At 56.7% G+C, this 14,915-nt stretch overlaps 1 protein-coding gene across 3 annotated transcripts in view; it reads left to right on the forward strand.

The window, feature by feature from the left end:
- Positions 1–14,915, forward strand: part of MGAT5B (alpha-1,6-mannosylglycoprotein 6-beta-N-acetylglucosaminyltransferase B) — a 70,375-nt gene that overhangs the window by 40,003 nt on the left and 15,457 nt on the right. For all 3 annotated transcript variants that reach the window (XM_055333688.1, XM_055333705.1, XM_055333698.1), the window contains 3 exons: positions 6,565–6,696; positions 8,105–8,238; positions 11,983–12,113. In XM_055333688.1, the coding sequence (XP_055189663.1) occupies positions 6,565–6,696; positions 8,105–8,238; positions 11,983–12,113 (397 nt within the window). The remainder of the gene's footprint in view (positions 1–6,564; positions 6,697–8,104; positions 8,239–11,982; positions 12,114–14,915) is intronic.

The raw sequence follows: 14,915 nt of genomic DNA on the forward strand, positions 1-14,915 counted from the left end.
GGCTCAGGGCGTGATCCTGGGGCCCCAGGATCGAGTCCCAAGTCAGGCTCCCCACAGGGAGCCTGCTTCTCTCTCTGCCTGTGTCTCTGCCTCTCTCTCTGTGGCTCTCATGAATAAATAAATAAATAAGGTCTTTATTAAAAAAAAAAAAAAGAATTGTGAGAGCCCCAGGGGCATGAGAGTCACCTGAGGGCCTGGACACCCGCATCCTGACGCCCAGGCCGCAGCCCTGAGTGACGAGGCAGGACCTGGGCATCAGGAGCTGTCAGGGGTCTCGGTGACTGTGACGTGCACCGGGCCCGGAGCCACCGTCCTGCCACCTTGAAAGCGCAGCTTAGATGAGAAAAGCTGGCTTTGTGCTCAGCGTTCAGGGACATCCATTATGTAAACTGGGGCCTGTCTGCAAGGAAGGAGACAGAACAGCAAAGGGATGTGTTCCGCCTCCTCTGACCACTTCCTCGCCTCGCACGGAGCTGGAGGGAGTCTGTGGTTTCATGTAGCTCTCCTGGGAGCCACGGCCCTATTCTTAGCCTGAGTTTGCATAGTCGGAAGGAATGCTGGGGGGAAGTGTCGCCTTGGACCCTGGTCCCTGGTCCCAATGCAGGCTGCCCAGCGTGTGTGGGGGAGGCTGCTCCCTATACTTCCCTTTTAGAAACCTCCGGCCCCTGCTTTTTTTTGGCTTTTGACTAAGGAGCGTATTCTGGTGGTGTGGCCGCTCCAGAAAGCAAAAACACATTCTGGGCGAGAGAAGAAAATGCTGCAGGACAATAGAATCCCTTCCCTTCCCAAGCAGTTCCTTAGACGCCCGGTTAACTCTCTGGGGTCCTTTCTTTCTGCCTTCCCTTTGCTCTTGGGAAGAGGTGGTGGCCTGCTCCAGAAACAGGCCATGGGAGAGAGACGGGGCGGGCAATGCCCTAGTGCTCGGGAGACAGGTGCTGGCTGGGGTCAGAGGGATACCAGGCCCCTGGGGAGGCAGAAAGGCCCTGCGCTGCCCCAGCCAGTGTGCTCCCTGCGATGAGACGAGTCTAGAAAAAAAGTAAAAGTTCCCTGTGTGCACTGAGCACCTGGAGCCAAAGATCTCTGAGCACTTTGTGAGAATTCTTTTTAATTAGGTCCTTCCCACACAGCGAGGAGAGGGAGGGAGAGAGGATACTTTGTTCCGGAATTTGAGCCCTACCTGGAGAGATTATTTCCAGCCACAGACCAAAGGCACAGGGAGAAATCAAACCAGAGAATTTTTAGCCTGGAAGGGATGGTGGAGATCTGTCCGAGCTTCATATCAGGGGAGTGGAGGCGGACAGCAGAACAATCTGATGTCTGTGCAAGGCCACCCAGCAAGTTCGCCACGGAGCTCATGCCCAGGAGTGCTTTTCATTGTGCCAGAACTCAGCATTAGGATTCCCAGAGGGATTCTTTCTTTCTTTTCTTTCTTTCTTTCTTTCTTTTTTCTTTCTTTCTTTCTTTCTTTCTTTCTTTCTTTCTTTTTCTTTCTTTCATTTATCTTAGAAAAAGAGAGAGAGCGGGGGAGGGACAGAGGGAGAGGGACCTCCAGCTGACTTCCCGCAGAGCACAGAGCCCCTTGCAGGGCTCGATCCCACGACCCTAAGATCAAGACCTGAGCCAAAATCAAGAGTCCATGTACAACTGGCTGCACCATCTAGGCACCCTGAGGATTTTTTTCCCCCCTAATTGACCATAGATCATTGTTTTCATTGTCTCCTTATCCCATCTACCCATCCTACCTTTTGATCCTTTAGCTGAGAGTAAACCGAGTCTCCTCCCCTTCTCTGGATATTTGCTGTCCCTACATGGTGGCCAGCTGGGAGTCCAGGGGGTGCTAGAGAAGGTGGGGATGCGGGCACGCCGAGGAGGCAGAGTACTGGGCATATCCCTGTGGGGCTGGGCACGGTTCACTGAGTGTGAACAGTTTGGCTTTTTAAAAAATTTATAGTAAAATACCCATAGCAAAATTTACTGTCCTAACCATTTTTAAGTGTGCGGTTCAGTGGTATTATGTGCATCCACTGGGTTATGCAACCATCACTGCCATCTGTCTCCAGGACTTTTTCATCATCCCAGGCTGAAACTCTGTCCCCGTTAAACACTAACTCTCCATTGCCCTCCCACCAGGGTGGCTTTTATGGGTGGATGAATTTGGGTTGGGTGTGGGGGCCCCAATTAGCCAGGTGAGCTGTAGAAAAGCACTGTTTCCCTAGGTCACCCCCTTCCCCCACCCCTTTCATCCTGAATTCAGACTCCCATTCAGATGGCCTGGGGACACTTAGAAATATACTCCAGCCACCAAATTTGACGATTCCATGTAGACTCCCCATCCTTCCCACGCACTTGTATGGTAGCGGGCGGTGCCGAGTGGCCGTGTGTGAAGTCCCTGCGTGGGAAGCTGCTGTCTCTCCCTATAGACTGGCACCCCACCCCACACCCCTGTGGCCCCGCCGGAGGCTCCACGATGTCTCCTCTGCCCCTGACACAGCCCTGGGCCAAGAATCCAAAGAGGAACGAGGGACTTGGCGTTGGAAATAAGCAGCCATCTGGACAGGGGCCTTTAGAGGAGTCAGCCCGGAAGGTGGGATTGTGCCGCCGAGCCTCCGAGGGCACCTTCGGCCGAAGGGTGTCGGGAGCCAGCATTCTTCAGCTCATGTCACCGCTCCGACCAACCACTTAGCGTAAAATTGCCCATAAAAGCGAGCTGACATTACAAGCCATGAAAGCACAGGCCCCTCCCCGCGCTGACCCTCTCCGCTGTCCTCCCGGCGGCCCCGAGGCCCTGTGACCAGAGTCATGAGCAGCTGCAGATGCTTCTCTCCAGTAAAGTCGCTTGGAATGGAAAAGCCTTGTGTTCTAGGGCTGGGGAGCCCCGGCGGCCCCTCATTAGCTCCTCCTGGGAGGGGGACCCGCAGGCTCGGGCGGGTTTCTCTCCTCTCCTTCCTGTGGGATGGCTCTGGCACTGGCAGGGCACGCGGGGCCAGTGCTGTCCCTGGCCCGAGGTGTCCCGGGAGCCTGCTCCCCTCCCCTCCGGAGAGCCGAGAGCCAAGACGCCCGTCAGCCTTGGGACTGTCTCTCTCTCTCCCCGGAGATGCTTTCCTTGGCCTCATTTTCAGTCTTGAAGCCAATTCTTCCTAAGACGGTTCACCTGATTCATGGGTTTGTTTACTTGTCCCTGAACAGCAGGAGCTTGTTGGCCAGATCCTGTCCCAGCTCTGGGCTTCCAAAGAGGCCCTGTCCCTGTCCTCATGCCTCATGAGCCCCAGGGGGCAGGGGTGGGTATGGAGGTGACTCAGGACAGTGCAGGGCAGGGGTTGAAGCAGGCAGTGGGGGAGCACAGAGGCAGCACCTCTCTCTGTCCAGGGGTCCCAGGAAGGCTTCCTGGAGGAGGAGGCAAGGACCAGGAGGTGAGAAGTCTTCTGGGAGCGGTTAGAACCGGCTTTACATTGTGGAAAGATCTTTCTAGAAAGGAGTCAGGATTGAAGGGACACAGCAGCGAGGAAATTATCTCAAGACTCGCTCAAGGTGAGAGACGACAGGGCCTTAAGTGAGGGGGTCTTGTGTCCAGAAGTGATGACAAGAGGAAATGATAATCAGTGGGACTTGCACTCGCCTTGCCTTAGTTGCTCCTACCGGGAACCCTGTGAGGGAGTCATTTTTATTGGTCTGTTGCTGGGGAGAAAAGTGAGACTCCGGGAGGCTTATGACTCCTCCCGGGCTTAGCAATGGAACTGGGCCTGGAGCCCACTCTCTGCTGGCAGCTGGGGCTCGGATTTCAGGGATGTCGCAGTGGTCCTACCATCCACTGTCATGCAGTCTGCCGCCTGGGGAGGCAGGAGAGCTGAGCGGGTGGGAGTGTGGGCTCTGGGTTCCAGTCCCCGGCTCCACAGCTTCCTGGCTGTGCAGTCCTCGGCCCACGGCTCAGCCTCTCTGTTTCCTAATCTGTAAAGAGAGGGAGCAGGATAAGAATGGGTCTGACCTCGCAGGGTTGTTGCCCGGATGAAAGGATTTAATGAATCAATAAACCATAAAGCCTGCAGGATGGTTCCTGTGTTCAAGATTGTAGCCCCCTGACCCCCCCAGGTGAAGGTGACATCATGTGCCTTAGAGCATCAGGTAGTCTTTCTCCCAGGAGAGAGCTGCGAGCTGCCCCGCTGGCCTCTTAGTGGTCCTGGGGTTTGGGGCAGAGGCCGGGGCCGTGAGCAGTGTTGAGGCAACAAAAGGAAGATCCCCCCCGCCCCCCGTGACTTTGTTGGCATCACATGTGGCCATAGGGGGACACGTTGCCTGGAAACCAACCAGAAATGCAACTTGGACAAAGCGTCCTGCAGAGCAGACCCACCTACAGTTCATACTTTCAGGATTGTTCGTTAATTTTCCCAGGCCCCAATTCCACGTGGGAGGAGCATCCACCCCCTTCCCTGGCTTCTGCGAGGAAGGGATGGAGGAATCATCCCTTTATCCTTCCATCCACGGCTCTCCGGGGAGCGCAGGGGAGTGAGGAGGGGTGACGGTGGCTGTCTAGGCCCTGAGCTGCTGTAGCCCAGAACGAAAGCTTCTTTGTGGGTCATTAGTCCTGCCGCAGGAGTTCAGGGGGTGAGAGAAAGCTTGTGCTTGAAAGGAAACAACAGGGATCCCTGGGTGGCTCAGCGGTTTAGCGCCTGCCTTTGGCCCAGGGCGTGATCCTGGAGTCCTGGGATCGAGTCCCACGTCGGGCTCCCTGCGTGGGGCCTGCTTCTCCCTCTGCCTGTGTCTCTGCCTCTCTCTCTCTCTGTGTGTCTCCCATGAATGAATAAATAAATAAAATCTTTAAAAAAGAAAGGAAACAACAGGCATGTCCCAAAGAGTGGGAAGGCAAAATCTGCTCTGCACTTAAAAATACCACCAAATATTTCATGAGGTGTCCAGGCTGCGGGAGCCATGATCCGTAATGGTTCCAGACCCCCGGGGTCTGTGCTCCTCCTTTTGCTTTCTGGGTGTTTCCATGCACACGCAAAGCTTACAGAGCCTGCTCTCTGCCTTATAAGTCCTGGTTTTTGAGCATCGATCGCGTGGGGTGGTCCGGTGGGACGGAGGGGCCGCGTGGGAGCTGGACGCGTTGGGGAGGGAACCCTTGGCCCCTGTTCTGGACGTAGGTTAGAGACCTGGAGACGCTGGTCGTTAGGTTTTTGTGTTCTCCTCTCGGCACTTAGCACCTGGCGTGGGGCGGCTGGGTGAGGCTGGGGGCGCTGGCTGGTGGGGAGCAGGCACAGGGAAAGCCCCTCCCCTCTTGCCACCCTTCTCTGCAGGGCACAGCCGAGCCCTGATGCCCCGATCCCCACCACAGGTCACACGCAGCCTCTCCTGACATCGTTCCATCATGGCCCTGTCATCTGGTTTCCCTAATTCATTGCAAAGGCGCTGCTTCTGGCAGTGGGCTCGGGACAGTGTAGGCACGTCCCCCTCCCCGGCTTCCGAAGGCAGCGTGGCTGGTACTTTTCCACCTGGCTTGCACAGGCTCTTGGAGCCGGAGATGTGACCCGGGGAGCTCATCCATCGCCGCCCTTCTCCGCCGTTGAGCCAGTGACCTCGCTCGAGAGAGCTCCTCACCTACCTTGCCCGAGCCTGCTCTTCACACGGGTCCCCGAAGGGGTCCACGGGGAGGTCTCCCGGACCCCTCCCAGCGCAGGCATCTGGGCCACGAATCCTAGGGAGATGGGAATTCAGGGGAGGTGGGTGGCTGCTGTGGGCTCCCCAAAGAAAGGGGGGTTTTCTGCTCCCTGCCTGGCTCAGGGGCTCGGGTCAGACTTACTGAATGAGCGATGTAAGTGCCTCCCCCCACCCCGTAGAGGAGGACTGGGTGGTCAGCCCAAGCCGGGGCTCCCGGGTGGTGGGCGGGGAGGGTCCCAGGCAAAGGAACTTGCACTGGCAGCCGTGGGCATGTCCTCTGGGCTCCAGAGAGATGACCCAAAGGCCCTGGCCCTGGATCACCAGAGGAAAACTTTTGTGTGAATGCTCTGGCAGGCAGGGTGACCCCGCGGGACGGGGCTGGCAGCTCTGAGGGCCACGAGCCGGTCAGCAGAGCGGATTTATATCTTCCGAGGCAGGACTTTCTGCTTCAAACACTGAAGCTGCGCTGAGGACCCTAGCGAGCATTTATGGCAATTTGCTAACACTAGATAAAGGTGCCCCCTCTGGGTGGACACAGCCCTGCAGGGAGGGCATTTGTGCAAATTAGCAAAAGGTGCCTCTTCCACCTGGCCGGTAGCCCAGGCTGGGGGCACAGCTTGGCAAGCAAGCCCAGGCTGGGTATCAGTCCTACTTCCTCTCATTGGAATCTCTTGTGCAGTGAAAAACGTGTGCAACTGGACATGGCCACCCTGTTCACTTCGTTTTCAAGTCTGCCAGCACTCATGTGCCAACCTCACCGTCCTTTACAGTGCCCCATCCCTCGTGTTTATCCTGGGCTGTAAGAACTGGGGTGGCTCCAGGGGCCCTAGATGCAGGATTGGTTGGGAAGGTGGGTTTCTGCTGTCCCTGGGTCCCTCCTGGGGCTCAGACTCTGAAGGGCTCTTCTCTCAGTAACTTAGGGGTGCCGCCAGGCCGGGGGAACTGCCCGCTCACCATGCCCCTGCCTTTCGACCTCATCTACACCGACTACCACGGCCTACAGCAGATGAAGCAGCACATGGGACTGTCCTTCAAGAAGTACCGGTAAGGGGGTGCGGGCGGGCAGGTGGGGGTGGTGCCGGCACATGGCAGCCCCACCCCGTGCCCCGTAGAAGGCCTCCCCTCCCGCCCTGCCGGCTGGTCCCCAGGATGGGGGCACCGCCCTGTCCCCGGTTCTGCAGTGGGTGGGGGGAGGCTCACCCTGCCTCTGTTTCCCCTCCCCTATTACTGTCCTCAGGGTGGGGGTCTCTTTAATGCCCCTCGGCTGCAGGGCAGACCGGGGTGGGGCTCACAGGTGACCTGGAAGGGGCTGGGGTAGGGGGAGGTGCGCAGGGGAATTGCCGGGAGCAGTGGAAGGAATGGGACACTGCTTGGGGCCGTGACCTCGGCTTGTGGGGGCTCAGCACCCCCCATCCTCCCCCCCTCCATGCCCCAGGGTTTGGAGGAAGGCCAGTGCCATCTCTCCCCGTCTCTGCAGCCAGCAGGATACGGGGTTTAATTTAGCACAGAGAGCCCTGCTATTTATTACATTTGCTCCGGTCCCGTTGACTATCCCACATGATTTTATTAGGGGAAAAAAAAGTGACAGGCGGTGTTATTGCTTTTATTATTAATGCGTGTTCTTCATGCACTCGTTGCCTCCGCCTCCCACCCCGTGCCCCTTCTCTGGGGGAATAGTGCCGACCTCAGCAGTTTGTGGACAATTCCTGGTCACCGGGAAGGATGTGGGGCGAGGAGGAGCTCCTTGGGGTGGGGGGAGCGGGGCGTCTGAGTCTCAGCTGTTTCCTTTGGGTGCCCACGCCCGGGGCTGGGATGCACGGACCGAGGGGGAGGTTTGGCGGCTGCGACAGCGCCTCTGCCCAGCCGGGAGGTGCGTGTGAAGTGGCCAAGCTCCCGTTGCCGAGGGGGCTTCAGAGCACCGCCTTCCCAAGGGTGGGCCCGTGGCAGAGGCTGGTCGGTCCCCCAGGGCCCTGCCCCTCTGCATCGCAGCCCAGATAGGCCCGGGGCGTCCTGGGGGTGTCGGGCTCCTGGGCAGGGGGGCTGTGAACTCAAATGACTGCTGCTGCCTGCTTGGGAAAGTGCAGACCCTACAGGTGACCCCCGCGGCAGCGCGGAAGGACCCCCACTCCAGGCAGTGCTCCCTCCTGGCTGCCTTGGGGCAGCCGTAATAACGAACCGATTCTGAGCCTTGGTCTGCAGTTCAGGCGTAGCCCTACAACCCCGAGACGGCTGGGCTGTTACCCTCACTTGACAGGCAGTGGAGCTGACCCAGAGAGGTTAAGGCACCTGCCTGTGGTCACACAGCTCGGTGATGGCTGAGCCCAAGCTCCGACCACACATCCCAGTACCCAGCTGGTTACAGCGCCCACCCTGGGGGGACCCCAGCCTGGGGAGACACGGAGGGTTGCTGACCCTGGTTCCTGGTACCCCCTCACCCCGGGGCGGGGAGCAGGTGCCGAATCCGAGTCATTGACACCTTTGGGACAGAGCCTGCGTACAACCACGAGGAGTACGCCACGCTGCACGGCTACCGGACCAACTGGGGTTATTGGAACCTCAACCCCAAGCAGTTCATGACCATGTTTCGTGAGTGTCCCGGCCGCAGGGCCTGGGGGGTGGGGGCTCAGGGGCAGGTGGGGCCTCCTCGGGGTTCTCGGGGTGCATGGGAGGAGGCAGGGTCTGGTTCCTGCCTGGCTCTCCTCCCCCGGCAGGTGTGGGAGTGCGGCCGACCGGGCATCTGCTTGTTCCCGGAAAGCCTCATTCGCCCTTCAGCAAGTGTGTGAGCCGGAGAGGAAGTCTCTTGGGGTGTCTGGGGAGCAGGAAGCGTGGAGGGAGCCGCCCGGGTGGGGGCTTCCAGCCTGGCTTCCCAGAAACCCGGTGACCTTTCCAACACGGAGGATGTGGCCTTTGCCTCCAAAATCACACACCGCTCTCTGAGAGCTGCTGAGCACATGTTCCAGAACAAAGCAGATTTGGTGGCCTTGTAGAGAGTGGCCTGAAGTACACTGGAGAGCTTTAGGGGGTGACAAAGGGGCAGGACGGGCAGGCTCCTCCAAGCGGGGGGCGGGGGCAGATGGAGTGGAGACAGATGTGGAAAACGCTGGAAGGTTCTGGAAATACAAGAGCTCCAGCAGGCTCCAACATGGGAGAGACTGGGAAGTGAGGCTGGGGGCCCCCGTGGAAACCCTCCGATGGTGGACGTCAGGCAAGGAACGCCGAGCCTCAGCTATTTTTAATGGGTCTTTAAAATATATACACACGCTGACCTGCCCCTTACGTGCAGCGTGGTGAAAATAACTTAATCCTTTTTCACGACGACGATGACGGGTCGTTTCTCTCCGAGCCTGCCCTTTGGGGACAGCAGAGGTGTGCGGAGCCGTGTGCCCTTGCTAAGTGGCCCCTTCTCCTGTCACTGATGTGGTGCTTTTTCTCCTCGTTTGGGAGGCTATCAGCTGTCACATTTAATTGTCGTCAGTGTATCTGCCTCCAGCAGCGTCTTGCACATCTAATTTGTGGCTCTTTGAAGGCTCTGGGTCAGAAAGCCAGCGAAGCACCTTTGTTGGGATGCATCTAAATTAAGAGCAAACTGACTAAGGTCCCAAGGAACTTGCTCAGAAGTAAAGTATCCAGTCTTTATTTAGCCTGTCAAATTAATGCACCTCTTTGGGATGCTTAGGGCTCTTTTTTTTTTTTTTTTTTTTTTTTTTTAAATCTTACTCAGCAGGTTCTAGGACATCCTAGAGGCAGATGCAATTTCTGGACACATAAGTAATGGCTTGATTGGATCCCAGAAGCGTAGGGGAGCAGGGGTGGGGAGCGGGCAGGTTCCTTGGAGCCCAGAGGAGGGAATGGAGGCCCAGAGGACCCAGGTCACCTGGCTGTCTGGGCATCCGACTCTAGAGGGAGGGCAGGTGCAGGTAGTGGTGGGGAGGCTCCAGGCTGCAGAAGCAGCGTGTGTGATAGCAGGGAGCAGAGGCGGGTGCAGAGCTGGGGCAGTTAGCTCAGTCAGAAGCGAGGCATCGGGATGTGAGGCTGGTAAAAGGGACATGGAGGATCTGGGGGCACAGGGTGGGGTCTTCCGGCACCGCTTCCTGAATTTACGCTAAATATCGTGATTGAAGGATCACTGTAGATTCTTGAGGTAGGGAATGTCATGCAGAAAAAGAGTTTGTCTGTTTAAAGATTCTGTTTATTTGAGAGGCAGGGGGAGGAGCAGAGGGGGACAAGCAGACTCCATGCTGAGCCTGGCGCGGGGCTCGAGCCCACGACCCCAAGATCACAACTCGAGCCTTTTAAATCCACTTCTATAAGACCGTATGTTGCAGTATATTAGAGTTATTTGCTTTTACATTTATTACTCCCTGAAAGATTATGAACCACTCAAAAAGGGGGCCACTGATTGATTTATCTTTATCTCCCTGGAGCCTGTCAGGGTCCTCAGTAAAGGTTAATTGGTTGAATAAATTAAAGAAATTTAAAAGCAAAGAAAGGAAGAGAGAGGCTCGCAGGTTTTAATGATATACCAAGTCCAGGAGGGAATTCACGAGCAGACCTGTTTCCCCGTCTAGCCAGGTGTTTCCCCCGCTCCGTGAGCTAAGTGGGAGGGTGAGGCCTGGAGAGGCGGGTGAGGGAGGGTCTGGTCTCCTCCCTCCAGGGCCTCTCCCCAGCCTGAGCCTCCTGAAACAGGGGAGCTGCACACCCCCTGACCATCGCAGAAGTAACTCCAGGCCTCCGGGCCCCTCCTTTTGTTCCAGATGCTCTGGAAGAAAGATCATTTTGTTCTGCAGTCAGCAAAGGCCCGTCCTTATGGTTGGACTTTCAGACCCGAGAATCCCAAGAGCTTTCTGGGGCACTTGGGCAGGAAACCTTCACTTCCCCTGCGATGCTCCCCAGGGGTTGATGACCTTTTGTGGGTAGAAATACTATGTTAACTCTGTACGTTTGATCGAAGCATATGCACCTGGATTTTAGAAGTGCTAAAATGTGAAAACGTGCATCTGAAATGAAGAAATAGGGTGCTTGGCATCAGGGCTGTTCCAGGAATTCAAGGACATGTGGCCTCCGCCAGCCTCCTTGTCGTTGTCTCCCAACCCGGGAGGGCGGAGCAGGCTTCACTGGGTTCCGCACACATTCAGCTCAAGGTCCTGCACACAGAGGGGAGGGACCCCGTGCCTTGCAAACCTCCGGCAGGTGTATCGTGGCAGACAGAGCTCGTTAGCAGGGCCAGGGAACAGGAGGATGAGCTGAAACGCATTCCCTGCCCCTGGTGCCCTGGGTTCTGGGGACATGTGAGCAGGTCAGAGTGGGGGCCACACTGAAGCAAGACAGATCCATCGTGTGGAGCCACAAAGGGAGGGCCCTGGCTCTGTGTGGAGTATTTTCTCATCCAAGCAGAGGGCAGAGGGCACTCCAGGCAGAGGGGACAGCAGGTGTGTCCTCACACGCTCAGGAGCCAGGACACCGGGCGTGCCCAGGTGCTGAGGCCCTGCAAGGGAGCAGATCAGAGGCGCTTGTGCGGCTTATATTCTGACACCAATAAATGATAATTAAATACACAGCATCGCATCTGGTCAGAGAGTGCAGGGTAAGGGACAGAGAGTGACCAGGGCCGGGGAGGACCTCTCGGCAGGACCCTGTGAGCAAAGCCTGTACGGAGAGAGGGAGTGCACCTGCCAGGGTCACAGGAAGTAGTAAGAGAAGCTGCCAAAACGGGGGTTGGGGCAGATCCTGTAGACGGTTGTAGGGACTTGGGCTTCGGGGCCACTGAAGGGTTTTGGGCAGAGGGACCTGGTCGGATGTTAGTTTGGAAGGATTGCTCTGGAGAAAAGGCGCTGCCACGAGAATGGCAGAAATGGGGGCGGCTGCAGGTCACAGTGGCCCAGGACAGAGAGGATGGTACCCGGGCCAGGGCGGCTGTGATGGAGGCCGGGTGGGAAGTCCCGCTGGGTTACCAGGCTCTGAGGATGGGTGTCGGCAGTGCGAGAAAAGGGGAGCAGCAAGCTTGGGCCCCAAGCAAACTGAGGCGGGAGGACCAGCGCAGGGCCCTGACTGTGCCTGCCTGCAAACGAGCAAGGGGGCCGACCAGGTGACCTTGTGGCTTTCCCGCTGCTCAGGCCTTTGGGACCATCTCTGAGAGAAGGAGCTGCCCGGGGCGGGGACACACACTGATGGGTGCTCTCCCTCCTCCTCCACCAGACCCCTTTGCCTTCCAAGCCCCCTGTCCCCATACCTGTCACATGTCCCCCCCCCCATGGGGCAGGTCCAGGTAGACCCGGGGTGTGTCCTTGGCTGTGTGGCGGCCCCCGTCCTGACCCCGTGGTCTGGCTGCAGCTCACACCCCGGACAACTCCTTCATGGGTTTCGTGTCCGAGGAGCTCAACGAGACAGAGAAGCAGCTCATCAGAGGCGGCAAGGCCAGCAACATGGCCGTGGTGTATGGCAAGGAGGCGAGTATCTGGAAGGTGAGTGCGCCCCCGGGGACCCCCACCTCCAGGATCTGGCTCTGTCTACCACCCCCAGCTCTGGATGCGGAAACGTCCCCTGCTGATGGGTCAGAAAAGAGAGGTCCCTAACTGCCAGTGAAAATACCCAGCCTGGGGGCTGCGCACCTGCCCCCCTCGGCTCCCCTGCTCTGCAACAAACCCAGATGTGCTTTATCGAGGACTGTGGCCTAACCCCCCTCCCTCCCTGGGAACATATCGATGGGCAATGGGCGCTGTAAGCCTGGGAAGGGGGGCTTAGGCTAGCTTGGGGCCTCTGAGGGGTGGGGGGCAGTGCAGAAGGCAGGAGAGGTTAAGGATTGGAACCCCCTCTTCAGGGAGAAGCGGTCCCCATGCGGGAGGTTGTGTGCTCACTGCTCACTGACCTGTTCTCTCTTCTCTTTCCTCTGTGCCCTCCTGGCAACGAGGCAGCTCCAGGTATGGTGCCTGCTTGCCACACGCTCCTCCCGCTGCCCTCTGCTCTCAGTAGGGGGTCCCCTGACCCTTGGGGTGCGGGGAGGCGGGGAGGGATGGGAGGTCATTCTCGAGTGATGCCCAAGGAGCAGGCTGCCGGGGAGCCTGAGGCGCTGGGGAGGGGGTGGCACACACTGCATCTGCTTTTACCAGAAGACACCGCTGAGGAGCTGCCCCAAGACGCTGGGCGGTTATGAATCTGGGAGGGAAAGGCTTCCTCCGGAGCTCAGGCACCTCGGTGGTAGGCGGGAGCACCACTGCTCTGCGGGAGCCCTCCAAGAAACTGCTCCCCCAAAAAGACATCATTGCTCTGGTCTTTGTGACTGGAGGGGGTCAGAGGTGGCCGGATGAAGAGGATGAGGGGAGCATCCCGGGACTGGTGCAGCCCAGAGTTCAGGGGACCAGGTGGCAGAGAAGCGGAGGAGGCCGGATGTGCGAGGTCCTCACGGGAGCAGCCACGGGGGTCAGGGCGAGCGTTTGGGGGAATTTCGTGCCACGGGGGCCTGTCTTACTCTGGGTCCCCGGAAAGTGGGCCTTGAGGTTCAGGCCTGGGTGCTACTTTAGGAGAGCCTGGGGCCCAGGGGGAAAGAATGGAGGACGGGAGAGAGGCCAACAGTGCAGTCCCACTCTTGCCGCTGGAGGAAACAGGCCAGATATCGGAAGGGCCGACTTGGGGGGGCCTTTCAGTCGGCAGGTTGCAGCCTGCAGATAAATAGTGAAATGAGCTCAGAGCTCTGCGTCTTTTTCTTCTCGGCTTTCCTGAGGTATAGTCAGCAGGGAAAAGGTGTATGACATGATGGCTCCATATACATATATCGTGACATGAGCGTTTCTTCTCACCATGATCAAGCTACCAAACACACCATTGCCTCACATAGTCATCTGTGTGCGCGTGTGTACGTATGTGGTGAGAACACCGAAGACCTAATAATGTTCTCTCGGCAAATTTCAAGTGTACGATACAGTAGGATTAACCACGATCACCGTGCTGTCCGTGAGATCCCTGAGCATGCTCTTCATGCCCCTGAAAGTTTGTCCCTTTGACCAGCCTCTTCCCATTTCCGCACCCCCAGCCCCTGGCGACCACCGCTCTACTGTTTCTGTGAGTTCCACTCTTTTAGATCCCACATGTAAGTGGGACCGTGCCGTATTTATCTTTTTCTAACTCAGAGAGTCCCAGTTAGCCTTTGAACTGAAATAGAATATCAGAAGGAATATCAGAAGACCTTATGTGTATTAAGGGTAAATACTGTTTTAAGATTTTATTTTTCTTAGGGAATCTCTACAACCCAACGTGGGGCTTGCACTCACAGTCCCCGAGATCAAGAGTTGCACGCTCCACCAGCTGAGCCAGCCAGGTGCCCCAAGAGTAAATATTGTTTTGTGAAACTGGAAGTTTACATATGTGCATGTGTGCATACACACATGCCTACGTACACGCACACACACATGCGTGCATACGGACAAACGTGCATATGGGTAGAAAACGGTTGCTGGGGACGCCTGGGTGGCTCAGCGGTTGAGCATCTGCCTTCGGCTCAGGGTGTGATCCTGGGGTCCTGGGATCGAGTCCCACATTGGGCTCCCTGCAGGGAACCTGCTTCTCCTCCCCTGCCTATGTCTCTGCCTCTCTCTCACTCTGTGTCTCTCATGAATAAAAAATAAATACATAAAAATAAATTTTTAAAAAAAGAAAATGGTTGCTGAACAGTATATATAACATGAACCCACTTGTGCATGTGTTGTAAGGAAGATGTAAATATGCTTTGAATGCATGAAAGGTCTGAGAAGGCACGAGAAACTGTGAACAACTGCTGTCTCCTGTGACGGGGTAAGGAAGCTGACGTGATGGGGGCGTGGAGCCATTCTCTCCACACTTTACATCCTTGGTTTGATTTTTCTTCTGTGAGCCTATTTGGTTTAGCGCTACACGCTACATTTACATTAGTCCTTTTACATTTAGTGTGGTTTCTGATATCTTTGGCTTCGAATCTACCATTTCACTAGCGGATCTCTGTTTCTTTTTCTTGCTCATTCTGCATTCTTTTCCCTCTCGTGCCTTCTCTCACACTGATCTGTGTTTTGAAGTTCACCCCCCTTTCGCTGACTCAATATACCCTCTCCTAGTCTTGTCGCGGCTGCTCTAAAGATGACAAGGTGCATCCCTGACTTACCAAAGTCGAGTCTAAATCAATACCTTTCCCCATTATTGGATAATAAAAGAACCTTAGAAAGCTTTAATTACATCCCCCCAACTTGTGTGCTCTCGTTTCATGTTGATTTCCTGAAAATGCCTTTACTTACGCCTTA

Source organism: Nyctereutes procyonoides, unplaced genomic scaffold, assembly GCF_905146905.1.
Source record: "Nyctereutes procyonoides isolate TBG_1078 unplaced genomic scaffold, NYPRO_anot_genome, whole genome shotgun sequence".
NCBI classification, from domain to species: Eukaryota; Metazoa; Chordata; class Mammalia; order Carnivora; family Canidae; genus Nyctereutes; species Nyctereutes procyonoides.